The sequence below is a fragment of the Sebastes umbrosus genome, chromosome 13 (genome assembly GCF_015220745.1).
Source record: "Sebastes umbrosus isolate fSebUmb1 chromosome 13, fSebUmb1.pri, whole genome shotgun sequence".
In the NCBI taxonomy this organism is placed as follows: domain Eukaryota; kingdom Metazoa; phylum Chordata; class Actinopteri; order Perciformes; family Sebastidae; genus Sebastes; species Sebastes umbrosus.
Genome location: NC_051281.1, coordinates 25,988,314 through 26,015,808, shown reverse-complemented (window position 1 = coordinate 26,015,808; position 27,495 = coordinate 25,988,314). Strand labels below are relative to the sequence as shown.

At 42.9% G+C, this 27,495-nt stretch overlaps 1 protein-coding gene and 1 long non-coding RNA gene across 10 annotated transcripts in view; one reads left to right on the top strand and one right to left on the bottom strand.

Annotated features, from left to right (window-relative positions):
- tns1b (tensin 1b) overlaps positions 1–27,495 on the bottom strand; it is a 205,480-nt gene that overhangs the window by 11,637 nt on the left and 166,348 nt on the right. For 4 of the 9 annotated variants that reach the window (XM_037790812.1, XM_037790816.1, XM_037790817.1 and 1 more), the window contains 7 exons: positions 11,323–12,840; positions 9,788–9,868; positions 6,085–6,278; positions 5,865–6,003; positions 2,338–2,433; positions 1,323–1,349; positions 803–983 (listed from right to left, as the gene is read on the bottom strand). In XM_037790812.1, the coding sequence (XP_037646740.1) occupies positions 803–983; positions 1,323–1,349; positions 2,338–2,433; positions 5,865–6,003; positions 6,085–6,278; positions 9,788–9,868; positions 11,323–12,840 (2,236 nt within the window). The remainder of the gene's footprint in view (positions 1–802; positions 984–1,322; positions 1,350–2,337; positions 2,434–5,864; positions 6,004–6,084; positions 6,279–9,787; positions 9,869–11,322; positions 12,841–27,495) is intronic. The other 5 variants (XM_037790813.1, XM_037790819.1, XM_037790815.1 and 2 more) reach the window with 3 other exon arrangements.
- On the top strand, positions 149–25,923 carry LOC119500879. The gene is made up of 4 exons (XR_005209705.1): positions 149–560; positions 6,318–6,322; positions 19,116–19,127; positions 25,913–25,923. It is a non-coding gene; the product is annotated as an uncharacterized LOC119500879 (long non-coding RNA).

Below are 27,495 nucleotides of genomic sequence, written 5' to 3'. Positions count from 1 at the left end.
CTTGGTTGCATGACTTTGCAGAATAAAAAGCATTAACCTTAAGGCCGTTACACACCGGGGGGGCGCTCTTTCCGTGCCATTAATTTGCACATCAATATATTTAAAAAGCATTAACCTTAAGGCCGTTACACACCGGGGGGGCGCTCGTTCCGTGCCATTAATTTGCACATCAATATATTTTTTCTAACTGTTTTTTTTCATGAGTACTTTCACATAGAACGTGAATACTACGCGGCAAAAAAGCGACACACTTTTTTTCGGGAACGTGGTTGATTTTCTGAGCTTTTGCATGTTGAATTAAGGCATCGACCAATCACGTTGAGCAGAATGGGTTGAGTTGCGCCTATATTTATGAAACAACAACACGAAGGCGCCATGGTCCAAAGCAGGACGGCTAACTTATTACTCCTTTCAACCTTGACAAAGGTAACGCAGACCAGATCCACTCCTTCCGTTCTTACCTTTCACAATAAAAGCCCTGGACATATAACATTCGCAGGCGAGTTTTTCGCATTTTTGTGTCGTTTATTTGTCATGCCAACGGTGTGTAAAGGCCTTTAGTTTATTTGTACCTAAGTAGAAAATCTGAATATTTGAGTAGTAAATAGTGATTATAAAAATGAGCGATTAACAGGGTCCTTGCCAAGAAGAAGCCACCTATGGCTCCAAAAGACAGCTCTTTATTTGTAAAGACTATAAAAGATGCACCTGATATCTTCTTTTTTTTAACACATTCTCTAATTTCTGGTCTAACATCTGGTCTGGGACCAGAAAGCAAAAGAGCATTATGTATTGGGCTCACCTCTGGGAGATCTGGATGGGGCTGCTGCTGGACAAAGGTGGGTTCAGCGTGTGGGAGGAGGGGCTTGGACTCCTCTGCTGGCCTGTAGTCTCTCCCGGTGGGCTAAGGCTCCGAGGCGGCGTGGGCTGCTCCCCGCCCGCCGCTGCCGACCTCGCCACAGACTCCACATAGCTTCTTGGTGCTGCGTGAGAGGGAGATAATAATTCAAGTGAGTCACACATTTACTTCACTTTAGCTTTTTTCTGTCCATATTTGTTATTCCCTTTGGTTTTGCAGCATTGTAGTTGTGTGACGGTGACAAAAAAATAAAGACTGTGGAGACAATTTGTGGCACAAGATGGAAATAATATGATGTAATAGTGTATGTTGTCGTGAGAGTGGTTGTGACTTGGTGAAATGGTTTTGCCACACATGGTATGTACAGTAGGTGGACTACAACTGAGCACTAGGTAGAGATGCAATGGGGTGGAGGAGATTAAAACGTCGATGAAGATCTGTGGCATTATAGCAGCAACCTTACCTTCCTCATCCTCACTGCTCTCATCATCTGTTGTTGGAGATAATCCAGAGAAACAGAATAATGTAAACGAAAAGTGGGAGGGAGTTTTTTCTGTGCCATACATTTTTTTATTAATATGGGGTGTGTGTGTGTGTGTGTGTGTGTGTGTGTGTGTGTGTGCGTGTGTGTGTGTGTGTGAGTGTGTGACAGGGAATATCAAAGGAACTCAATTCATGAGGAATATCAGGCTACAAGCCTTCAGTTAAGGTTAACGGTTGTCAAGCTTGTTGTGTTGGTACACTAGCTGCTATGCTAGATATAAGGGTAAAGATGAATCCAACTTAAATGACCATATACATTTATATTTTGCTTTGCATTTTTGTTTGTCAGATGATCAAACTTAACTTATAAAAAGTTTTACTTTATTTCTTTTTTAGGGCTGTCAATGTAAACGCGATAATAATGCATTAACATTAATTTGTTTTAACGCCACTAATTTCTTTAACTCGCAATCGATCTTTCGGAGGCTGTAGCAGTGAAGATACTGGCATTATATGAAACTAGAAAACCTAAGGAATCCATGATATTAACCATGTCATCCTAGCTTGTCGTGAAGGAGGTTAAATAAAACTCCAAACTTATGCTACATTTTGGAAAAACTGACATGGCCATTTTCAAAGGGTTCACTTGACCTCTGACCTCAAGATATGTGAATAAAAATGGGTTCTATGGGTACCCACGAGTCTCCCATTTACAGATATAAATGTATACATTTGCATTCCCATGTCCAAGTCCACTCCCATGTTGATTAGAGTATTAAATACTTGACAAATCTCCCTCTAAGGTACATTTTGAACAGATAAAAAATATGAGATTAATTGCGATTTAATATTTTAATCGATTGACAGCCCTATTTTTTTAATTTATTTTTTTTTACAAAAAAGACTTATGTAAACAAGCATTTTAACAGCATTAGAAAACAATAACGGTCTTGGATTTAGTGTGTTACGAGTGTTGAGTGAGTGTTACAACCAACCTGAGCCTGTTTGATTGAGGAGGATTTCTGCTGGGTTGTGGGGCTTCAAACCCAGCGCTGACAGTGGAGTCCTGGCAAGACCAGGAGGTGACCGACCTGAAGAGAACGGGACACTTATCACCACAAAGCATCATACGTCACTGACATCTTGACAGCTGCTACCTGTTGACGCAGTCTAACAACCATTTATCACTTTTTTGAGAAAAATGACTAAATCAGAAAATGATGGCAGGGTGTATAGAAACAACCAACACAAATTCTAATGGTCTCAAACGTCATTACTTCCATATGCTGTATTTGTTTTAACGTCAGTCTAGTCCGCTTAAAGTTGACGTTCAGTCTTGATAATTATACTGTATACTAATACACAGGTAAACAGCTGTCAAGACAATACAGCATCTACACAGCTAAACACACAGGAGCAACATGTCCAGAGGGGTGCGCTCATGCTCTGATGGAGGGGCAAAACATGCATGTGATTATAATCACAATGTGACAAACTGGCAGTGACACCACCTCAGTCTACCAACAGCAGAATAAGGTGTGTGTCGAACACAAAGCAGAGCTGGGTCAAACTGAATAAAGGGTACATACTGTAGTTCCCTAGGAACTTGTCATGTTACAGGAGAATGGCATTTGTACTCCTCAGCTGTTCATTTTTTACATTTGTGAGTCTTATAGACTCTACCTTGTTTTAGTTTTACATTAGCAATGCTAACGATTGACAGCCCTAATTTAAATTTATATTACTAGAATCATCCTGACTGTGACTGTGTTTTAATCAAGGGGACTCCTTCCACTTCAGGAATCTGTCTTGCACCTCTGGTCTTCCTTTAACAATGCCAACTTCTCCGTTATTCCCCTCCAGCGTATACACAAATAACCATGTGGGAGGAGGGAAAACAAAACTCTTGTGATAACAAACACATATCTTGTGATAACAAACACATATTGCTAGCACAAATACCAAAGGACAAGACATAATTGTCTGGGTAATTAAGACTGCTCGGGGATGGGGAGGGGCAGGCAGGGTGCTGGTTGTGGTGAAACAAGGCAACAACAGGGACTCAAACACAGATATCAACAGCAGCACAGAGAGCAGCAGCAGCTGAGAGAGTGGAGGCATGTCTTTGTGTTTTATGGATCTATGGATGAGTGTGTTGCTATTATTTCAACAATGTCAATTCATGAAAGCGGAGGTTATTCTTTGTTTTTTTCACTGCATGTATCTATTTCATCAGTAAAAGTCTTGCAGTTTGTTGGCGGTTGAATATGTCTGACGTGTGTCCTACGTTGTGTTGCCGGTGCTGCTCTCATGTGGCTCCCATGCCAAAGCGGTGCAGACCTGTGATAAGTGGTGGGTAAAGCTCACTCGGGCAGAGGGAAGGGATGGGGATTGTGGGATGGGGGATCCGTTTGGCTGACGGTGTCGGACAGTGGAACTCCCGTAGAGAGACGTGCATCCTCTACTTACCAAAGAATCCAAATCAATTCTTTGTACTTGCAACCTAGATTCCCCACATTGAATCGGGGGTGGTGTGTGTGGGGCAGGCTAAGTGAACACTTGGGAATATGCTACTCGAGATAAATAAATCTGGTGTCGTGCACTAACCAATTAGCGAAACATGCAACTTTAACGAGTTTTGCAAATGACTGCAAAACTTATCTCAGTTAACTGATGACAGTTAACTACAGTTTGTGCTCAGCTGAGAAAAAAGACAATCGGCTTTTGAGGTCTTTTAGAAACACAAACAATGTAGGACCTCGCGTCCTCTTACATATCTAATGCAACAATTTAATTTTGTGTCGCAGTTAATTCATTAAAAGATTCAACATTCTTTGTTCATCTCAGAAGAGGTTGCTGTTCAGCGTCCCTGCGTACGCAGTGTTCCCACTTTGAGGGGAAGGATGGATGTTGCGCCACAGAGCGGGTGTTAAAAATATGGAGTGAGTCTTTATGACTAACTTTTATGGGTGTGCCCCGGGGGAGATATAGGCAAGAGGACTGGATGAGGTCATTGGTAGAGTTGGCCAACGACGCGTTACCTAATACAGTCTAGTTTTAGTGTGGGGTGTATGTGAGACTGGGAGAGGGGGTTGGGGGAGATGGGTGTGTGTGTGTTGGTTTGTCTATCTATATCTTTTCTATTTTCTGGACTAAGTGAATAACGGGTGTTTTAAATTTATGTTCAAATTTGCAGTACAATATTTGAAAAATATATACACAGTGTTATTAGCCATCTTGACATAAAAATAATTATCATTTAATAAAATGTATTAAGTATGTTATGGGTCCAAACACCACTTTTCTTCATGTCCCACAACTGTGGTCTCAATGTTGAGATACTGTACGTAAAATGAGCTTGTTCAATTATAATATGACATTATTTCAAATGGAATTGATTCATATACATATTATTTTACACAATGTTAAAATATTCTTTTTTGTTTACAAATCATTTATATGATTTTTTGTATCAATATTTACAATGATGCACAAAGCTTGATGAAAATTAATTTAAATGTCTTAAAAATATTATAAAAATTACAAAAACCTAAATGTATAAAATGAACATTATTGTAATGTTGCGGTAAGGACATTTATTATAAGAACAGGTGATGAAAATCTTAAAAAAAAATACACATTACAGATTAAAATCTTAACCACTATATGTAATTGTGTGTACATGTTTATACGTATTACATACTCTGATGGTTAGAATTAATATTCATAGAGGTTGATTTTTTATTTTTTATTTAGGTCTAAAGTGACCGTAACATGTTTTTCTTCTACTTATTTCTTCTATGTGAAAGTTTTACTAGAAAAAGACGTTTACGCGTGATCAGGTAACTGGCTGAATTTTGGACTTCAGTTACAGCAAACTGGCTTGGCTTTTTTTTCTCTCTTCCCCCTTTTTTTCTTATTCTGCATCTCTTGAATGATGACTGCAGACATTCTTGTGAGAAAAGAGGGATTCAGTCTTCACGAGACGCGGCCACTCAGGCATTTTGATGAGCCAACAAAAGGCCAGAACGCTCCAACGGCCCACTCGTGCACTGGAAATACAGCCCATTTACAATCTGAATGAAGATGAGATGAGGTAGTAGTGGGGGATATTTTCTCACTGCTCGGAATATGTGGTACCAAATGAAGTACGGAAAGAAAACAGTTAGTGTAAGTCAAAATAAAGTACCTTGAGTGACTCCAGAGAGTCTCAAAACATGACGGATTAACATGTACGCCTCAAGACTTTTCCTACAGTAAATTCAGCATCACAACTTAATCTACATTTCTGTTGTTCCATTTCAAAACAGATAAAGACATTTATAAGTTAATGCTAAGTGCTAAAATAAGCCATTTAAGAATGAATGTCAAATATCAAGACTAATCTCAAAATAAGAATCAAACCATTGTCGAAGACGACCTTCAGATGGGCTTTGATATAAATCGTGTTCTCATTTTGAATATCTACAGTAACAACGTCTGAGCTCCACAGTGCCCTCTGTCAGCCAGAGGGGGGACTTACACAGGTTGAAGTAAGGGGTTTGCGGCGAGATGGGGAAGGCAGGGGTTTGGGGAAACACCTCACCACCAACTACGGGTGTAGGACTGATGGGGCCGCCGTCCATCTCCTCGAAGGCCTCACGGTAGCTGTGCATGTGTCTCTGAGGAGCGGAACAAAAACACATGTCAACAAAGAGAAAAAAAAAAGCGGGAAAACATGTTCCAAAATGTACGCTCCCTACCTCCTTAGGTCGTCCTCCGGGGTTCATCGCTAAGGCGTTGACGAACTCTGGAGAAACACAGCGGATGGGGGACCGAAGTGGGACATCGGGAGAGTGGCCGTCGTCGGATGCGTTCTGGTAGTGGCCGTCGCTGGCGATGCGGTGGCGGGGCAGGGTCGCTGGGTCGTCCAAGAACACTGCGCGGGCCTGGACACCTGAGAAGACACGCAGGTTGAGTGATAAAATTCAGCAAGGACTGGTCACAGGTTCTCCATCACACCACTTTCCTCCAGCAACACCATCACCGCCATCAGAGGTTAATGGTTGTCAGCCATTGTGAATGCTCACTGCACTGGCCATCGTGTGCATTTTGCAGAAGGCTGTGGTTCTTCAAACTTTTGAATTTAACATGCACACACAAGGTTAATAAGCTGCTGATCAAACTGAAGCCCATTAAGAATTTATATAATTCATTAATAAACACATTCCATGATATCACCAACAAAACACACAAACGATTTTAAGCGTTTAAAAGTTTAGGGAAAAACTTGACCTGGGAAATATGTTACATAAAGTGATTTTCAGGCTTTCTAGCAACAGCTAAAAATATGTTTTGGAATGTCAGGGGGAGAAATGTTCTCTCACACTAATGGTCAAGACTTTCTGATACACTGGTGCGAGCTGTATGTTCGTTATCTAATGTGTCAATGTGGCCAGATCTGGCTGAACCTCAAAGCAGCCAGTAAGCTCATTTCAGTTAATCTGGTTTGAACTAAAAGCGCCAGAGAGAGAGAGAGAGAAAGCTACCGGCATAAAACAAACAGGATTTGAGTTAAGAGTTTTATGCTAATATGCAACGCCATTGACTGACGGGTGGAGGTAGCCAAGCATGAAACGCTGGCCAAAGCTGCACGGCCAATGTGAAAGACTGTCACTGGCTGCCCTGCACTTTGGAACAAGATGAAGGTCAACGGGAGAAAAAAAAAGGGAAGCACAATAGGTTTAAGAAACAAGCGGGATAATAAATCCTGTGGTGTTGTTTGTGCTGAGGCAGATTATCCTCTGGTTTGTGTTTGTGAAAGTGTTACTTTTCTTGGTGTTTCAAATTCTGTCACTGAAACAGTTGGATGAATGTTATGTCTGATGGATCTGGAGTTAAAGCAGCAGTGGGTAGAAATGGAGCAAATATGATTAACAAAGGTTAGTTTCATAAAACGGTCACTTTATCATGTGCCTCTGTGTCCTCCGGTGCTCCTAATGGCATCTGCAAGATTTCACAGACCGGAGGAAAACAACCAATCAGAGCCGAGCTGGAGCCTTGCCATCCCTGAGCAGCTGTCAATCACTCGCGAACTCCGACCAAACGGTCAAACTAGGCAGCGCTGATCAAATATGAATCAATATTTTGTTACTGTAATGCATATTTCTCACATAAAATATTTTCAGAATCATCTTGTAGTGTACTGTTTAAATGTAAAATGAGAAAGTTTGTGACCCGGCAGCCATGTTGAGATCAGTGGAGGAAATACCAAGCACCGCCCACCAGACGGAGCAAACTTTCTTATTTTACAGCTAAACAGTACACTACAAGATGTTTCTGAAAACATTTAAGGAGAGAAATAGGCATTGCAGTAACAGAATATGAATTCATATTTGATCAGTGCTGCCTAGTTAGACCGTTTGATCGGAGTTCGCAAGTGATTGATAGCTGCTTCCGTTGAATGAACAGCCAATAGGAACGCTCTCTCTCTGAAATGAAACCTGTGATTGGCCAAAACCTCCCGTCACGGGCTAGATTTTCTAAAGCCTGAAAATAGAGCCATTAGGAGGTGCAGAAGTTTTCTCTCAGAACACTTGAATTATTTTCGCACAATGATGCCAAAAACATTCTGCTTACTGCCGCTTTAACTTATTGTTTGTTTCTTAGAGCTCCTCTTTCACACCTATATGAGAAAATTACCATTACCAGTATTAACATTAGGTTATGGTTAATAAATTAATGTACTTCTATATGCTTATATGTACATGTATGATTTTTACATAATAGAAAGAAATCAGTGATAAATCAGTGCCAATCATGCCATCTGTTAGGATCGTTTAGGATTCATCTCCAGCTTAGTATTGGCAGGGTGTTGGTTAAAAAATCTTGGAACTGACAGCATTGAAAAGCATGTTGGTAGTCAACACCCCCAAACAGAAACACACCCACCAACGTGCCGAGCCTAGAAACTGAGAACCAGATGTACCCGCGATGCTGTGCTCGGCAGCAGAGCACTGTCAAACACTGCGCTGTTGCCCCTAGCGACGGCTAATGGTTTCCAGCTGGGGTGGCTGGAGACTCTCGACTTTTCTCAGCTATTTAAAATCCACTCATCACATGGATGAGCATGGGGTTGATTCCCAAAACATAAACTTGATCGGTGATCCTTTTTTTTTTTCTTCTTCTTATTTTTTAAGGAAGGGAAATCACAGTCTCCATATGTGCACACCTACAACTGAGAGAGGTCATCTAAGGAAAGAGTGAGGGGGTTGCATTCCTGGTGTTTAAATAGGACCTATTATGCTGCTACTTGTATTTGGGGTTTCTACTAGAACATGCTTTAATGTTCAAAAAACACTTTACTTACTTACAGGAATGAACGGGAGCCCGCCTCTGATGCTGTATCTAGTCTCTTTATACATCCATGGCTCTAACTAGCTTTGTTTGAGGGCATGCCAAAATAGCGGCTAGGCAGGTAGTATGTAAATGTGTTACTTGGTGACATCACGACGTTACGGAAGAAAAGCTGGGACTTTCACTGAGGCATTTCAGGAAGTTCAGGAGTGGTGTTTCTGTGGGAGAGAGTAACTCTCTTTGGAGTGGACTTTGTGACTTTGCAGACCTTTCACGTGCATGAAAAACTATATAACACACTAAAGGAAACACAATCAAAGATCTACTCTGTAACATTTAACTCTGACGTTGTATTGCATCACTAAAAAGGATATTGCTGTCTGCGGTAAAGAGGCCAGACTGGCCCCTGACACCCCAGGGCCCTGAACAGAAACAATCCTGTCTGCATTGTGGTCGCTGTCTCCCACTGGACACATACGGCTTTAGTGATGTTTCCAAGTAGGACTGTGGTCCCTTCTCCTGGATTTGGTGTCCTTTGTCTGGCTTTGTAAATCTTCAAAATAGTGCGAGTGAAAAAAAAGCAGCCTTGAATGAAGCCAGTGTATCCTGGCCTCGGTATTGTTCCCAGAGTTTGGCAAAATGGATCTTGTGACATGCTCTCTTCTGGCAGGGGACAGAGCCTCCTTTGTGCCTCCCCTGTCTAGTTCTTGTGAAACTTTAACATTATCCAATTGGGGGTCTTTTTTTGTTTCTATGCCACATTGAGGTAATTCCCTAACCTTGAGGTAGAAAACTGCAACTCGGAACAAACAGAAATGAAGGGCGAGTATGCATGCAGAGTGGTTAGTTTGATGATGCTGCTGCTGCTCTGCAAACCCGATGATGACAAAGAAAAACGTGTTACGTATGAAAAAGAGAAAGAGGAAGTGAAACAAAGACAAAGTGAGTATTTGCAGATGGATGCAATTATTAAACAAGAAATGATTAAATGAAAACCAAGGCCCACCGCACTCAAAGGCAAAGCAGATACAGACTTGAACTTGGACAACTTGAAGGAACACTTGGAAAAAAGGACTTAAGTGTTCCTTCAGACAGGATGGGAGAACCAACCCGAGAGGGAGTGAGAGCGGCGGTGCTCAGACTGAGAAGAGGTCATGCTGGGGATGACACGTTGGACACGAGCCGAGTATTCTGGGTAAACAGATGGAATGATGAGAGAAAGGAGAATGATGACGACAAAACTAAAAGGGAAAAGAAAACATATAGACGAGGTCTTGCCTATGAAAAGAACAAGAAGGTAACTGACAGATGTTTTTCATGTATATAGATAAAAAATGCTCATTCCTGTTACCAGATGGGAAATCAACCTATAACTCCCTCAGTAAAAAACCATAAGTGAGACAGTTTTGTCTTTACGGTCCCCCAACAAGTCATGAAAAAAATGGAGGATTTCTATGATACAGGAAGTAGAAAGTATTTAAATGGCAGTAAATTGAAGTGAGCCGTATGGTTGATTCCAGAAAACCTCTTTCTGGTGTTTGCTACAGTGTCTGAGGGCTCGGCTATCACACTGCTTTATGTTGACTTTCTTGCTGCTCTGCAGGATGTCTGATGTGCTTATCTAGGGACGGTCAACCTGCTGGACTGGAGAGAACACTTCCTGTTTGAGCCCGTGTGCTGAGGTGACATTCAGGAAATGAGATAAGGACAGAGCTGTGCTTTTTCCAAGAGACATGTGTGTACAGTGCACAGCTGGTAAAATCAACTTTACTCTGTGTTACATATTCTGTCCTGCATTTGCTACCACGATAACAACGATTGTGCACAACTGGTACAATGAATAATACTTGGTATAACTTCAGACTCATCACTGCACTTTCTTGGGTCGAGAAACTCAAAGGATAAAGACTTCTTCCATTTTAGTTAGATAGTTTGATGTATGTGTAATAGGTCATTTTGAATTTAGACCATTAACCAACAAGGTAATATTGATGTCTCTACCGGATAATGGATTGGTTGTGGAAATAATGAACCAACTGCAGTGTTCGGATGCTTCATGGGAGAAGTTATAGTGGAAGGCTACAACTAAGATTCAGTTCTGCGCAAGGCCTCATGGGAGAATTTTGCAGTTTAAGCCCCTATAGACAACAAGTGGGTTCCAATTTAAAATGAGAATTAAACAGCTTCATGACATACCTATAACATACTGTATTTATCTGTGTCATCATGCTATGTAAAACTAAATAGTGCGGCTTCTTCTGCAAGTAAAGGTAAAGTCAGGTAGTCACATCTGTGACCTCAGCAGTCTATCACATACTGTTCCTAACACAAATCCCGAAAATAAAACGATTTTATAACTTGTTTTCCAGCAGCAGGTTGCATCTAGTATTGTGTAAGCCTTGCCACGGGCAAAACCAAAAGATTAAAACCACAGACTGTGCCACCCCACAGTGAACAGTGCAGTGTTTGTGGAAATATTGGATTTTAAGTTTGGTTTTGCTCCAGGGAAAAACATTTTATCATTAGAAATCTGTGAGATCACGTAAATACATACTGCTGTTGGATAACAGGTAATTCTTTCTGGGGGCTGAGGTCATAAAAGGAGCTTTAGTAGCAAGGTAAAACAACTTAATATTAGCTCTTACCAGCCACTCTTTGGGCCACCAGACCTTCAACGTTGAAGACTTCATCTTGCTCACTTTCTCTTGGCTGGGGTGATGCTGAGGCAGCGCTAGGGCTTCTCTGGGGCTCAGAGACCTCTGCAGACTGGGACAACGTGCTTGGTGGATAGCTGTTGATGGGTTTGATCTGGAAGTGACCAGCTACAGTGGGGGAGGCTTGTTGGGAAGGACTCGTTCCAGCCCTTTCAGACGTGTAACTCAGAGATCCCTGGATAGGTGCAGGCTCCGGTGTAGTAGGCTTCCCAGGTGACACTTGAGCCGGTGACGAGTGGCCGGCCAGGCTGGACACGGGGCCAGAAAAGTGGGTGTGAATGGCGGCGTCGGGCTGGGGGGAGGGCCTGGGTTGGCTCTGGGAAAAGGACGGCTGGGTGGTCACTACAACACTGTTTTCCCGCAGTGGAGCACTTTGGGACTTTGGCACCAGCGGACGGCCTGGTTCCAAGTCCAACATGAGGAGATTAAGGGTTTCAATAGATTGCTCAATTTCTTGCTGGGAGGCGCTGTGGCGATGAGGAAACTGTGGGAGGCTGTGGTGGCTGGGCATCGCTGCTACAGTAGGAGGCGGACTAAAAATGAGGCCTTCAGTCACTGGCTCCTCTGGTACGCCGAACTGCTGCCAAACGTTGAGACCACGCTGGACGGCATCCCTGCTACTGGTGGTGCGGGTGGGAGCTGGTGGCATAGAGTTTGGCTCTGCACCAAATGACTGAGAGTGGTACAAATTGCCATTCTGGGTAGCCATGTAATTACCAGAGAATGGCGCTGAATCACTATGGGTCAGAGTGACAGATTTTTTGGGTATGCCAACCTGTGACTGGACGGTTTCCAGAGGCTTTTCTGGGACACTGCGCTCCAGATATGGCACATGGTCCTGGCCATTGACAAGTGACTCGGGCTGGTAGTAAAGATCAGCTGGTGTAGCCCGACCGTCTGTGGAAGAGAACGTCCCCAGACTGTCCACACTGTTGCCCTCTTGACTGGTGGGCAGCTCATCATCTAAAATGTCCGTCTCCCGGTCAATGCTATTGTGCCCATTGACATGGACCTGGGCAGGAACCAGGTGAAGCATGCCTCCAACAGCAGAGGGCGGGGTGGACAGGTAGCCCTGTCGATGCATGGGCCCCTCCAAGCCGCTCAGCAGCTGCTCCAGCTCCTGTTTCTCTTGGGGACTGATTGGCTGTTGTGCAGGCGGGGCGTGTTGATGGACCGAGGGCAGCTCCTCACCTACAGGAACGTGCGTTTGTTGGCTCACCGTGGAAGCCTGTGGAGCGGCTGCCGCTTCATCAGTTCGGTCAGTTTTGATGGAGGCAGTAGAGTTTCCTGAGTCGCTGCTCACCGACAAGGCATGGTCAACCGCAGGTAGGGCGTGTTCAGCAGCAGTGGGCGGGAGGCCGTTCGCCGTGACCGTTCCTTCAACAGACTCCTTTTTGCGAACTTTGGCATAGAGGCTGCCGTCCAGGGGCCCTTCGGTATGGATGACCTCTAAAACAAACAAGAACGACAGAGGCTAATTAGAATCAGATTACGCCAATGATGACAATCAACAACCGTTTAACTTTCCACAACCCTTTTTATTTTCAATTGCTCAAGTATTTATCCTGTAAATATAAGCACACAGGATTCAGCAAGACACTATGAAGCAAAGAGTGAGGAACTATCATAGAGAGAGAAGCAGGGGTATCGGGGAAATTGTGTGGGCATGGCCAAAACAGCTGCAGTTAAATTAAACACTGGCTCATGTCCACCTATTCTACCAGCTTCAGGAAATGAGCAGGGTCTGTGGCATGCGCTGTGGAAAAAACGATGAAATCACAGGGGCCTGCCTTGCACTTTCTCAAGCCAATTGGATTGATCCGCATCACCCGAGGGATACCGGCATAATTGAAGATGACTCAGTTGAGGATTTTATTTTATTTGCTTATGATGCTCCACGACTGTGAACAGGACACACTGGTGTGGAAAACGGATGGATGAATGGACATCACAGACTTTTAATCAGCTGATTTGTGTCTGACTCTGCCTACTGAACACAAATGCACATGCACACACACTGTACATAAATACACTCATGCACATACACATTCACACACAGCCACACCCGAGTCCAGTGAAGAGGAAGTAGGGTGCCCCGATCAGAAGAATTTAGTCATCACTGGAAAATCAGCCTCACTGAGTAAGGAAGGCCTGCAGGCTTTTCCTGGCCCCCGAATCCCAAAGCAAAACAAAAAGCTCGACACACTGAGAGTCACACTGAAAAGGTTGACACACACACACACACACACACACACACACACATACTTTTTCCTCCCTCCCTCATTCTCTCATACAGCCAACACAGTGCATCAGTGCAGACAGATTTATGTGTAATGTCTGAAAAATCACAACGCCACTCCTCCACAGCATTTAGCAACACTTTGTGTGGTTACGCATTCAATAACAAAACAATACCTTGTCACATACGTCCTCCTCTACTGCCCATTAAAGTTCCCAAGAAGCTCATGATGAGGCCTGTCCTGATAACCAAGTCCAGTTCTACAGCTGGGAAAGGAGCTGCACACAAAGAAGCTGTCTGTGTCTCTGTAACTTATAGATATCTCCATCTCAGCTTTAGTGAATACGGAGCTCTGTAATGGAGCTTGGTGGGCGTACACACATGCTGGGTAGTGCGAGGTCTCCTTGGCTGGCCCCGGGGCAACTTGCCAAGGGAATGGCGCACTGTAGCGACTGCACTGTCAGACTGCTGGTGGAAACAAATCTGGTGGCTTTGGTCACGGACGAACACAGCGTGTGCTTTCTACTGCTAATCCGTTAGTGAGTTTACTTTGATTGGTACATTGGTGGACCACATGCTGGAAAAAGAGGCTATGGTAGCTTCTAGCATGTCTAGTCTGATAATGGCCAGTTGCAGTAATAGTGCATGCCATTTGGACAGTGTATCTTCAGTGTCAGTAGGCCTACCCATGGTCTAGTGCAGTGTTTCTCAAAGTGGGGTCCGGGGACCACCAGGGGTCCATGGCACTCTGCCAGGGGGTCCACAAAATAATTTGCTATGAATTAGAAAATTGTGCTGTATCAATAAACAGTGTGTATCTACAGATGGGGACTATTTGCGCCAATAAAACAAACATATTGTGTCTATTATTCCACCCCATGTTAGCTTTGGGCCAATAGAAACTCTGATATGTTTGTGACACATCACGTCAATCTGTCATGAATCAGTCACTTCACTCAGGGTGCAACGAACTGTTCCTCGTGCTGCTTAGCTTAGCTTATTAGCCAGCTAGCTAGCTGGCGAGCATGGAGAAATATTTGAGTCAGTCCACATCGTCAAGTGACGCTAAGCCCAAACTAGCTAAATTGAGAAAATATGATGACAGTTATATTGAGTTTGGTTTTATTGAGCACAGAGACGGGAAACCAAAATGCGTCATGTGTCTTCAGGTGCTAGCGAATGAAGCGACGAAGCCGGCCAAGCTAAAGCGACATCTGATTACAAAGCACCCGAATTTATCCGGGCAAAACAAAGTGGTGTTAACATGATTCAAATTGAAACGTGTTTCTGTTTATCACTATCAAACAGGCCTGACGTATTTAGGTTGAGAAGTTTTAGAATACAGTTAGTTCCAATGGCACCTAAGAGTACAAATGGTAGTAAGCATGCTTTATCGGGGTTACAAATATGAGGGGGTCTTGGAACATTTACTCCCATGTAAGGGCTCCCTGGCCCCCCACAAAAAAAACAGACCAATTACGATGCAGACTTTCAGAGTTTTGGTTGCTGTTAATATGACTTCTCCACTAAAGTCAATGCTGTCTCCCATTGAAAAGTTAGCGGCTAAGACAGGAGGCTCCAAATCAAGTCATCGTTACACATTTATATAGCTCATGAAACTGCAAGTATCAAGTTTGGGACTGTGGATCCATTCCCGTCCACATGAGCACCCCCACACACACACACACACACACTTTCAAAGCATCAGTCATGTAGATAAACATAGACAGAAGTCGTGAAAGAAGAGCTCCCCCTCACTTTCTCCATTTCAGCACCTTTTATAATCACCTGCTCTGCTGCCAAATGTGACTCGCGATTAGGATGAGGATGATCAGTCCCACTGCTCAGCTGACTTCACATCCTTAAAGCCTGAATTACAACACTTCACCTTAACGTAAATCAAAGCCTTGTCAAAGGGAAATAGCAGAAACACCTCCCCTACCTGTGCGAGCAGTGGATGACGTTACAGTCCCAATCTAAGCTGAGAAAAGCCCCGCGGAGTAGCCACCAGTCAGGGACATGAGGGATTACAGCAGGAGTTGGCTACTGTTCCTTCTCCTCCTCCTCCTCCCCTCTCCTCAATAGCTGTGTGGCCGGATCAGGAGAGCTACTGCTGTTTTCTGGCTGCTCAGTGGCTCGCACCAGTCTAAAGGCTGCCCCTGCTGTGTGTGCGTATGTGGGAGGTCTATCACAACAGCCTGCTTGACGGTGTATGTGGGAGGTGGGGGTAAGGGACCATTGAAATCCAGAGAGTTTTGATAGAATGACGTCAGTCCCTTTAGGTTAGGCTCCCTCACACACTTAGTTCCTTGAGGGACAGTACAGTTTGTTACTAGCCCCCACTGGGCAAATAAAAAGGTATTTGCTTTATTCCAATATTTGTGTCTACAAGACGTGTTTAACCTGAGATACACAATAAGGCAAACACTGTCAGCGGCATTCGTAGAAATAGGCCCTTTCCATGCACACATATACACAGAGATGCCCCTCCTTTAGCCCACTGGTGTCGAAAACACACATGTAATGGAAAGAGTTAGTTCGTCCAACAACAGCCATTTAACGAGCTCTCTCCGAGCTAGGAAGCAGGGAGAAAACTCCACCCTGCTGCAGGCAGATGGAGAAAACAGAGAAGCTTAGTGGGTAAAAAAAAAAAAAATAGAAAGATGAATGCATGGAGTGGCTGCTGATCTGACATAGAATATAAGACTGTCTTACTGGCAAAGACATAAAATGATGAAGTCAGATGTAGATGATTTACAGTTGTGCACTTGGATGGAAGGATGGTTTACAAATGCAACATAACACGCAACCGTATTTCCCACAGTTTGAAAGCTCCTCAGTCTTCCGTTCATATCTCCAAGCCCATCTGTACACATTAGCATGCAGGACAGTGACTTTACTATCCAGAACAATTCAACGTTCGTCACTCTGGCTGATAACAATAAACACATGACATTGGCCTCCACAAATCTTTGTTTCCTTATTTCAAACAGATTCAATGGAGGTTACATGATTCTGCATTACTATGATACAGTTTCTCCTAGGGCTGTCAAAGTTAACGCGATAATAACGCGTTGACGCAAGTTCGATTTAACGCCACTAATCTCTTTAACGCATTAATGCAATCGCTCTTTCGGAGGTTGTAGCGGGCTCAGTTTTGGTGAGGAAAAACTGTTATGGCCATTTTCAAACGGGTCCCTTGACCTCTGACCTCAAGATATGTGAATGAAAATGGGTTCTATGGGTATCCACGAGTCTCCCCTTTACAGACATGCCCACTTTATGATCATCACATGCAGTTTGGGGTGTATGTCATAGTCAAGTCAGCTCACTGACACACTGACAGCTGTTGTTGCCTGTTGGGCTGCAGTTTGCCATGTTATGATTTGAGCATATTTGTTATGCTAAATGCAGTACCTGTGAGGGTTTCTGGACAATATCTGTCATTGTTTTGTGTTGTTAATTGATTTCCAATAATAAATATATACATAAATTTGCATAAAGCAGAATATTTACCCACTCCCATGTTAACAAGAGTATTAAATACTTGATAAATCTCCTTTTGAGGTACGTTTTGAACAGACAAAAAATGTGCCATTAACTTGGGATTAATCGCAATTAATTATGGACTACCATGCGATTAATCACGATTAAATATTTTAATTGCTTTGACAGCACTAGTTTTTCCTCATTTGACTCACAGATTTTTCCCACCAACTCTCTTATTATCTCTCTTTAAGCTCTTTCTTCTCTTCTCTCTTTCTTCCCCCACATCCTCCCGTTGGCCTCACACTCAATTCTTTCACTGATGATGATGATGATGATGATGATGATGATGATGGTAATGACTGCGATGAAGAGGCCAGCTGTTGTCCTATGGTCCCACTCTCACATCAAATAAAAGCCAAATTTAGTCGTCCCTCTGTCTTCACTTTAGAGACGACGTGACTGATGAGCGATCCGCAGAATCCCCATTTGTACTTCAGGAAATCTAATCTGTCACTCTTTACGCCAAGCAGACTATTTATGTTGAGACTGCTTCTGTGCACGGTGCTACGTCTGCTGCTGTTTTCATTTGGTTGAAATGAACACACGTAATCCTCTACAAATAACCTTTGACGGTGTTCCTTCCCGTGATAAGAAAAGGGCATGTGTATGTGCGATGGCTTACACCGTGTGTGTCCACATCGGTGTGTGTGTGTTTTTACATGCTCCGCAGGAGGGAAATACTTGCTCTGTGATCCAGAGCGCGTTAGTTAGAGGAGAATGTCTGCGATCCCGACCCCATCGCCCTGACTAATTATACAAGAGCAGGGGAGAGTCACTCATGTCTGACCAGTCTGGAATGACTGGTACATTGCTATGTCGTCTGCTTTAGAAACACTTTAGGTTTATCACAACAATGCTTTAGAAAGCAGCAGCAAGTAAAAGGCAATCCTCAGAAGTTCCTCAGACTATGGAATCTGGTCCTACAGCACATCTAGGATCAATAGATCTCTCTCTTCTGTGTAGCTCGACCTTGTACCCCTTTTCTGGATGAGCAGTGACAAAAGTTTTTTTTTTTAGTTTTTTTTTTTACTAGTTTTATATAATTCCTTAATGTTTTTTAAAATAATAATAATAATTTTTTTTTTATTTATTTAATTCTAATTATTATGGGGGAGGGGAATAGGGATGGGTTTTAATGTAATTATTATTTAATCACTTATTTATTTGTATTAGTAATATTATTATTTGTACTGATTTTTATTTAGTCATTTATTTTATTAATATCATTATTGTGTTTTTATTGTACTTGTCTACTTGGTTTGAGTATGTTTTGTCCGCTTTGTTTTATTATATATGCAAAACCACAATAGATAAAAAAATTAAATAAAACAAGCATATCATGATCATAAAATGCAGTACGAGGCATATACATATACAAGTTTAGACAGTCAACAAAGTATTGCAGACGCACAACACCGTAGATCAAAACACAAAGTGTTGAAGGAGGAAGGTGCTGCCAGATATTTTGAGGTTCTGTGGGCCAGATGGTGCAACTGTGTGACCTCTTGATCTTTAAACTTTGAGCTCCGACCCCTGTGGCAATAGATCCCCTTTACAGCGGAAATAGCATGTTTCCCCTCTAACTTACATGGACACACACAACATGTGCTGCTCTGTGCGTGTGTGTGAGGATGTGTGGGCATTCCAAAACAGTTGAGGGTCCGTGTCTGCTGGCCACAAGTGTGACATTAATGAAAAGCAATGATGAAACATTTGCTGGTACGTCCTGGTGCCATATTTGGTCAAAGTTAATGGCTGTTAACTATTGATTTGGCAACAAAGCATGCCTGTACTGTGTGAAAGGGCTCAAGGACAGCTATTAAAGTAATACTGTGGCCTTGTAAATGATCTACACAGGAGGCTATTACATCTTCTGAGCTGGATTAATCTGACTTGTGAGGATCAGAGAAGGCCGATGAATTAAAAGAGTAAACAGAGACCTAGTCTCGTGACAATCGGAGATCTCCACCTGCCAAATGTCTGGGGATTTTTAAATGCAAAGTTGTTGCTATAGAGAATGGCCGCTAACCAACCTATGCCCCTTACATGTCCTGGATTTGGACATGGGCGTACGGAGGGTGCCACGTAGGGATAACGAGCTGTTATCGGTCGACATCATCTATGAAGTGGCTCCGGGAGAGAGAGCCGGAGATTCTGGAGGAATAAAGCCAGTGACCGCAAGTCACATTTTGGAGCCGTTCACTGGCAGAGATTATTATAAATATATTTTTTTACTTTGAACAGCAGCAACAGTGAGTGAACTGTCTGTGTGTGTCTGTTAGCATATTAGCAGAGCAGCTGTACCAACAACAGTTCTGTGAATGTGTTTCTGCAACGTTTCCTCATACAATGGTTCGCATGATATCTTGTGAAAAGTGATTCACCATTTTTCATGCGTTTTCCGACGAATGTCCAGCAACACGTGTCAATTTCTGCTTGTTACATGCATACGCTCTTTTCAAAATAAACTTCTGTCTTCACAGGAAGCAACTTTGTTAAGTTTAGGCAACAAAACTACTTAGGCTTAGGATAATATCAACTTGGTTAGGTTATGGCAACAAAACTACTTAGTTAGGCTTCGGAAAAGATCGACTTGGTTAAGTTTAGGCAACACAACTACTTGGCTTAGGAAAATATCGACTTGGTTAGGTTTAAGCAACAAAATGAGAACACTCAGTTTTAGCATCGAAACCAGGGAGATTGTCGTCAGTCTCTATGAGTGTAGCGTTGAGACTTGTGAGTCTAACAGAGAACTGTTCAAAGATGGCAATGCAATAGTTGTCTTGTAAGTGGCTTACGGACTGCGAGAGGACTTGGTGTCTGTCAAAAATGATGTATCTGTAGTATCTATTTCAATACAAAATATCAGTCAAATGATGCTAAATGCTAATGATGTAATTGCCAGTACAAGAACTTCTCATTTGAATCTGGATGGGTATTCTCAGTACATTAGTGGAGAGGCACAGCAGTATATAAAGTACATTTAAATACAGTTTAGTTATTGCCAACATCAATAGCCACAAAGCGCTTAGTCAAATGTAAGTACAGGAACTCCTTCTAATGAACATTTGCCCTGCAGCTCATTAAATATGCATCAAAAGATTACTGTGAATCAATGTGTGTGAGTGCAAGCTCGCTGGGATTAGAGAAACAAAGGCCAAGGTAATGGAGGGTGGTTTGGAACAGTGGTAGTGATTGATATTGATGTTTACCTTCAATGGTATGAAGGTGAACATAAGGTGGCCCTTATGGTATGGCTACAGGTATTTGTATTCCATAAATATGCTGTAAAGTTAAACACAAAGTCAGTTTCTAAAATAACATGTCTCATATCCGCGTGTATCGAGGCTTTGGTATTTAAAAGTGCCATGCAACCTAAACTGCAACCTGCCAGCAGTAACCTGTAGCCGGTATTGGTCAGAGGTCGGGACTATATTTAGCACAAATACTACTGAAAACAAACACAAATGCATAACACACACATGCACCATGTGCTATATATCAGGCAGACAGATCATCCACGCAGAGCATTATGTTTCACTCTGGATGAGGTTGTGTCTCAGGAAAAGTCATCAGTGGTTGTTAGCAGCAGGGTTGCGTAGGGAAAATTTTGAGGGCCAAATGAGGCGAGCGTCTGATGAGCTGGCTGTAGCTATCTCGCTCCAAGAGGTGAGGAGAAGCTTTGATGGGCTAACTCTAGCTAGCTATGGTCTGGAGAAACTACAAAGACGGAGCCACTTCATTTTGCCTGCAAGCCTTGATAGTTTACGCAGTCCTCCTCAAAGTCTGCTCTTGTGCTGTAATCAACATAAATGCTTCAGGCACAAACGGGTCTTGCTCCTGACCACATACTTGGATACTTATTAGAGCTGTATCAATATGATTCTTTACACCGAGTTGAACTGTCAAGATTCTTTGGTGTACAATCAGGCGATAAAAACTTTGTTTGAGATTATTGGGATTTAGAAATTCCCAGTGTCCCAAATGACTGCTTTTTATCCCTCACTTTTCAAAATGCAAGACAGAAACACAGATCTCTGGTGGTGCTTTTGTAGCATCTTACTAAAGGCCCAGACACACCAACCCGACATCAAAGAAATAGCAGCGATGAAGACCACCAGTTGCATCGCCTCACGTCGCCTTTGTCTTGGCCTAAAAGTCGCACTCGTAGCAAAGACTACAGCCGACGGCCAGTTAGCACGTGCCTGCGTGAGATGAATTAATTCTCCCAACCAGCAGGTCACGGTAGTCTGTATTTGTCATTTGAAAAGGGAAACCGGAAGACCGAGGACGGCGGATATACAAGCCGTTGTTATGACACGTACATGAAACAAAGCGGCGTTTGCCGACCATTTTCAGACCACTCTCACTCACCACAGCTTCATTCCAGATGGCCATGTGGTTGTGAAAATATCCGTGTATTGGAATGATCAGATCAGATGAAGATGAAAAATGAGAAGAGCCTTCTGTGTTTTTCCTCTTGACTTTACTTGTTGAAAGGAAGAAGCAAGGATGGCCCGAATCCTCTTTCTCCCTGATTTTCCTCCCATTTTCTCCCCAATCTGGATAAGCCAGTTCCCTCGTACTTAGGTTCATCTCACTGCCGTCTCAGTCTCTCTGTTGGCCTTCAAATTGTACCATCAGCCATTTCTTTGCACCTGCCAGCAGGGACGGAAAACATGACTGGGATGGCGTAACACTTGTAGAGGTTATTGCTATCTGTTCACATCCCATCCCTATCCATGCAGGTGCCCTGAACAACCAGTAAGAGTCACTAGTGCAGTTACACCCCTCACCGGCTCTCTCCCTTCCTGGCTTTGTGTTGGTAGGAACACATGAGGTACCGCTATCGAGGGCTGAATGAATCCTAAACCAACTGATGAAGGCGTACAATTGAGAGAAATTGACTTGGCCGCTACGTGTTCCTTAATTTTACTAGCAGTACAACGGCTAGCATAACACTGCTTTTTCTAAGCAATGCTCCTTGTGAAGTGAAGAAAACAGTGTTATGACAAAGACCAGGAAAGGGCGGTGCATGAATAGAACTCTCTTTTAAAAGAAAGATAATAACAAGGGAGGAGAGGCCAGTGTTCCCAGTGGAGCCAAAATGAAAGCGTTTGAGTTCATGCTGAAAACGTAGTCCCTCTTTTCTTGTGAAGTTCATCTTCCGTGTCCGTCCACCCTTTGGCTCAGGAGGGGTCCATTCAGTACACTGAGTGACCCATGCAGAAGGATGCCCCGGGCCAATAACACACCCATAACGAGACATCGGTGCCTGATAAAGAAAGTTCAACTCTTGGTCTTTGTCTCTCTACTTATTTTCCCATCTTTGCTTTTACTTGATTTCTATGTGTCTATTTAGCACACACACTTAGAAGGACTAACAGATTAAGGAAAAAGGGTTAGGTAGACCAGTTGCCATGCAAAGCCATCTCATATTTGACTGTCTGCTGGAAACAGTGTCCATCAACTGCTGTCTACTTGAGGTGACTGCAAAACAGCAGTTGAGCTTGAAAGGTTAGGCTTAGAAAAGTGAATTATGCAGAATTTACCGGAATTATCAATGTTCTGGTTAAATATATCCACAAGAAACACTGTTGATTGAGATTTAGTGACTTGTAAGACATCAATACTGGATAAAAGATCTTGTGAGAAGCACTTGTGGAAAGTGATGATGATTAATTACGGCTCTGCTGTGGCATTTCAGCCAGATCAGCTGTGTAAAGATGGCTGGAGAAAAAGAAAGAGTGTCTGGCCAACAGCTGGAGCAAAGCTGCATCCTTGAGGAGGTAACAGGCCACTCATTTATTCCCTCCCATTATGGACTGCAGATAACCCTCTCACCCAGGATTAGCCATGTCCTGCAAAGATCTTTACAATACTCACGCTGTCGCCCAGCAGAAACCCCTTGTCCCTGTCCCCCCGCAGCCAGGGTCCAAACGGGGACACTCAACACAAGGCACTTGTTCTCTCTTTGTGTCCAATGCAGTCTTTCTCAGAAGGCCTTTATTTTTCTGTCTTGGCTGTTATGCAATCAGAGTTGCGCAAGGTTTGGAGTCAAAGCAGCCTAATCCGTCCAAAGCCTCGGACTAGACTGAGGGATTGATAGCATGGAGGCCTGTTGCCAACACAAAGGACCAGACGTTTCACCTCTGCATCTTCTTGGAGAAACGCCACGGCCAATGACATTTTGATGATATCACATTCTTGTGGAGCAAGTTGGCTTTTAGCCTCAGGGGGGAGGAGGTGGTTGTCAGAGTCGGCTGAGAAGCGTTAGATGTGAGAAAGTTGAGGCCAGCGGTTATCACAAGAGGTGGACAGCTGCTATCCAGCTGCTGTCCAAAGCCTGATGTTCACACTCAAATCAATTCACACAAACTCGTACAAGTTAATCTCATCTTCATTTAATCATGACACAACGCATCCGGAACAGTATGACTACCTTAACATCTGCAGAATGGATTCAAGCTGTCCTCTCTAATCCTGCTGAAGGACCCATGAGCAAGATGCTGACCTCAGACAAAGAACGTATATTGATAAGAAATGAAAGTCAATTGTTCGTTCCATTGCACCATCGTCCAGCAGCAGAACTACACCTCCGCCGTTTTGGACTGAAAGCGACTACCGGACACCAGTAAAACATCCACCTACAAAGTGCCGTACAAAAGTAAAACAAGATCATTTCTATTCAATGTTTCTGTTCAATTGTACTATTACAACTATTTACTTACTCACTTATTTAATTATTAAACCTTTTGCCCGGTCGCTGCCCAGAGGAGCATAAAGTGAGCAATGGACATAAATGAAAGTTAGTAAAATCCAACATGCAGATTTTGAGAGCAATCTCAAACTTTTTCATGTCAATGACCTCCAGAATGGATGTCCAATAGATCACAGACCGTGAATGTATAAGAGGTCGTGTCCTGTGCTTTTGCCCTGCATGTTAGTAAATAGCCTACAACTAAATTAAATTCTGTTTATGTCATGCTACTAGCACTACTAGCTACTGGCCGATAGCCGGTTGTTTGGGAAAAGAGACATTAATACATCCACCACAGTACAGGCTTACAGCATACAGCCCATGGGTGTAATATAAGATAATAAAAGTTATGAATTACAGCCAATATGTCCATTATTACAGCCGCATACAGCTAGCAGGAAGCTGGCAGAACCGGATATGTCTTATAAGCGTGCAGGGCAGTGCAGTGTGTCTGATGCGCGTTCATTATGCCGAGGAAAATAACTCTGGATTCATTTATTAGTTAATTTTACAACTTTTATATCTTTTGATTTACAGAAGTCTCTTTATACATCCATGGCTATGAACTCATTGGCTTTTTCAGTCCAAAATGGTGGCAGCTTCGTCTCTTTGCTTCTATACTCTTTGCTCCAAATCAAGTATGCAGTTGACCCTGACCTCCTTGTTGTGCGGGTCAGTCAAAAAGAGTTTCCCTACCAGATCAATTCAAGTGTCAGATTAGTATTACCATTTAAGCACCATTATACAAAGACATGAGCAACATGTGAGTTGAGGAAATTCAAATTAATATTTAGATAACTATTTTGGGCTGAAAGTAGCTGAAGAACCAGGTGAAGCCAAATAGGAGCAGGACTCATTCAGTATTTAGCCACAGTAATGTGTCAACAGTGCATTCATTTAGAATTAGTAATGGCTATATTTCACTGCTGTCTTTGGTAATTTACTGCTCACCTGGCTCTTGAACTACTCTTGGGCCGACGGACCATTTGAATCTCAATCATCCGTTTGGCCAAAACATCCTCAGCGGTGATATCATTCTGTTGCATCAACTTCTATCATCACCAAGATTATGTAACCCCCCCATCCCTGTCTGGATCTCAGCAGGCAACACAAATACAGACTTAAATTTGACTTGACTCATTTGAGCCCCACTCTCTTGCTACAGGAATGCAACAACAAAAAGTCTGTGCCCAACAGGCCAGGCACGGTCAACCCATCCCTTCAGTTTGATAAGTTAAGGCCGTGGGGACGGGAACACAGACATCTCCCTCTGATTAATGTGTAAGGGATCAAAGAGGAAGCATTTACCTCCTGGAGAGAAAGTGCCAAACAACACAAAGACACACACACACACACACACACTGCCTCTTTTCGACAAAAGGAAATGCTAAACAGTAACTTATCAGAAAACGAGCTTACATAGAGACATCCAGGAGACTTAACTCATTTTGTCTACAGTATCTGAAAATGTCATTCCATGGCGATCAAAAAACTTAATGTACAGTTTAATGATAACCATAGACGTGACGTCACCAATTGCTTTGTGGATTACGGATTTGAAGCCTTGAATTCAGCATTTTGGCTGTCGCCATCTTGGTTTTTAGGAACCAGAAGTGACACGAGAGGGTGGAGCTAAGTACAACCGAACAACGCGGTGGTAGCGACCTGTCAATCACAAGGTAGCCATGCCCTAAAGCATACCCTGCTTTATGGTCTATTTAACTCTAAATGAGACCATCATTTTCTAAATGAACATCATGATGTACTGTAGAAGACTTGAAACTAGCGATTGAGACCATAAACTCATGTTTACAATGTTTACTGAGGTAATAAATCAAGTGAGAAGTATAGGCTAATTTTCTCATAGACTTCTATACAATCAGACTTCTTTTAGCAACCAGAGGAGTCGCCCCCTGCTGGATATTAGAAAGAATGCACATTTAAGGCACTTCGGCATTTGCTTCACTTTTCAGACCCGGAGGTTGCCGTCTGATGATAATACAGATTTATCACAACTTGGTTTTTATTTTTGTGGCCATTATTTGCTGAGATCTGGGAACACTATTGCTACAATGAAGTTGACCACAATTGAGGCTTTGTCACGGCGGTCAGCGTTCGATACCGCTGCACAAGTTACCCTTTAACGCCTGTATGTAACGCACCTGGCTTGCCATTAACTATAATGTAAACCCATCCACGTCAATATTAAACGCTCAGGGGAGGTGCTGTGGTGACGTAGTTTAAAGAGAGACACACAGGATGGGAGGGGAGGAGAATGGTTCCAACAAACACAAGGTTTTAATCCAGGAGACCGCTGTTCCTGTCCCATGTGTTAACTTTAACTTTCACGTTACAATCAGCTGTTCGTTCGTGTCCCGTGTTCACAACAACAAGTCCCATTTTCACTGTAAAAACATATTCATTTTAAGCCCAACCATGTTGTTTTTTTCCTAAACCTAACTAAGTGGTTCTGTTGCTTGAACCTCAGCAAGTGTTTTTGTTCAATTCACAATATTAAGCATGTGTTTACTGCGACCGAAGAGTGACGCCAAGAGGTCTGACAAAGTGTCAGTATGTGACGAGTTGGGAGGAGAACGTGTTGGAACATCTGCCCGCTTGTGTTTCCTATCCCTTCAGACTTGTCACCACATTCCCAGATCTCAGCAATTAACTTGATCAGTAGAATACTATTATTCCTGATGGGAATGATGGCCAGAACTGCAAAAATAGAGCCAAGATGTAATAAATCTGAATTATCCTTTTAAGCCACTAAAAAACAGACAGCCATATGTGCATGCAACGTGCCACAATGTTTCATCAGTACTGGATAAAAGCATTTGTAAAAGATTAAACTTCAATGCATAACTTTCCATGTGAGCGTGGTTGAAAAAAAGAAAGATTAACATATAAAACACAATGTGGCCAAGTGTTTGGATAATAGACAACCTGATGTCAAAAAGTAATTACGTTTCCAGATAGAGAGAAAATCAAGTTTCTGGTTCGCTGCAAATCACTGAGAGTCCTACTCACATGTTGTGAAAGACGTCAGCGGCTGACTTTGTGACAACTTTTCTCTGCGGCGTCCAGAGGACAGACTGGACACAGGTTCACTGCTGGACTCAAAGCTTGAAAAAAGGCGTCCGCTGCCTCATGCTGAGGGGACATCGAAGAAATGCTGGACGCAAATTGACCATATAAACCGCTAGATTCTGTCCGTCTGTGCTGAGCAGCAGCATGCACAAACCCACTCTGACATTCTCCGTCACTCCTCCTCCTGTGAATGTGTGCACAAAAGAGCTTCACAGTCCGCCTTTAACTCCTCCGACTCCTCAGAGGAGAGGCAGATTCTTGGAGAGAGAGAGAGAGAGGATCTCTTAGAACTTTAAGAGAGAAGTAAAGTAGTATTAAAGCAGCAGTAGGCAGGTTGGAGCAAATATGATTAAAAAATTTCATTTTTATAAAACGGTCACTATATTCTGACAGTAGTGCATGAGACAAGTAATCTAAAAAGAAAAATCATGTGTCCTCTGTGTCCTCTGGTGCTCTTAAGAGCATC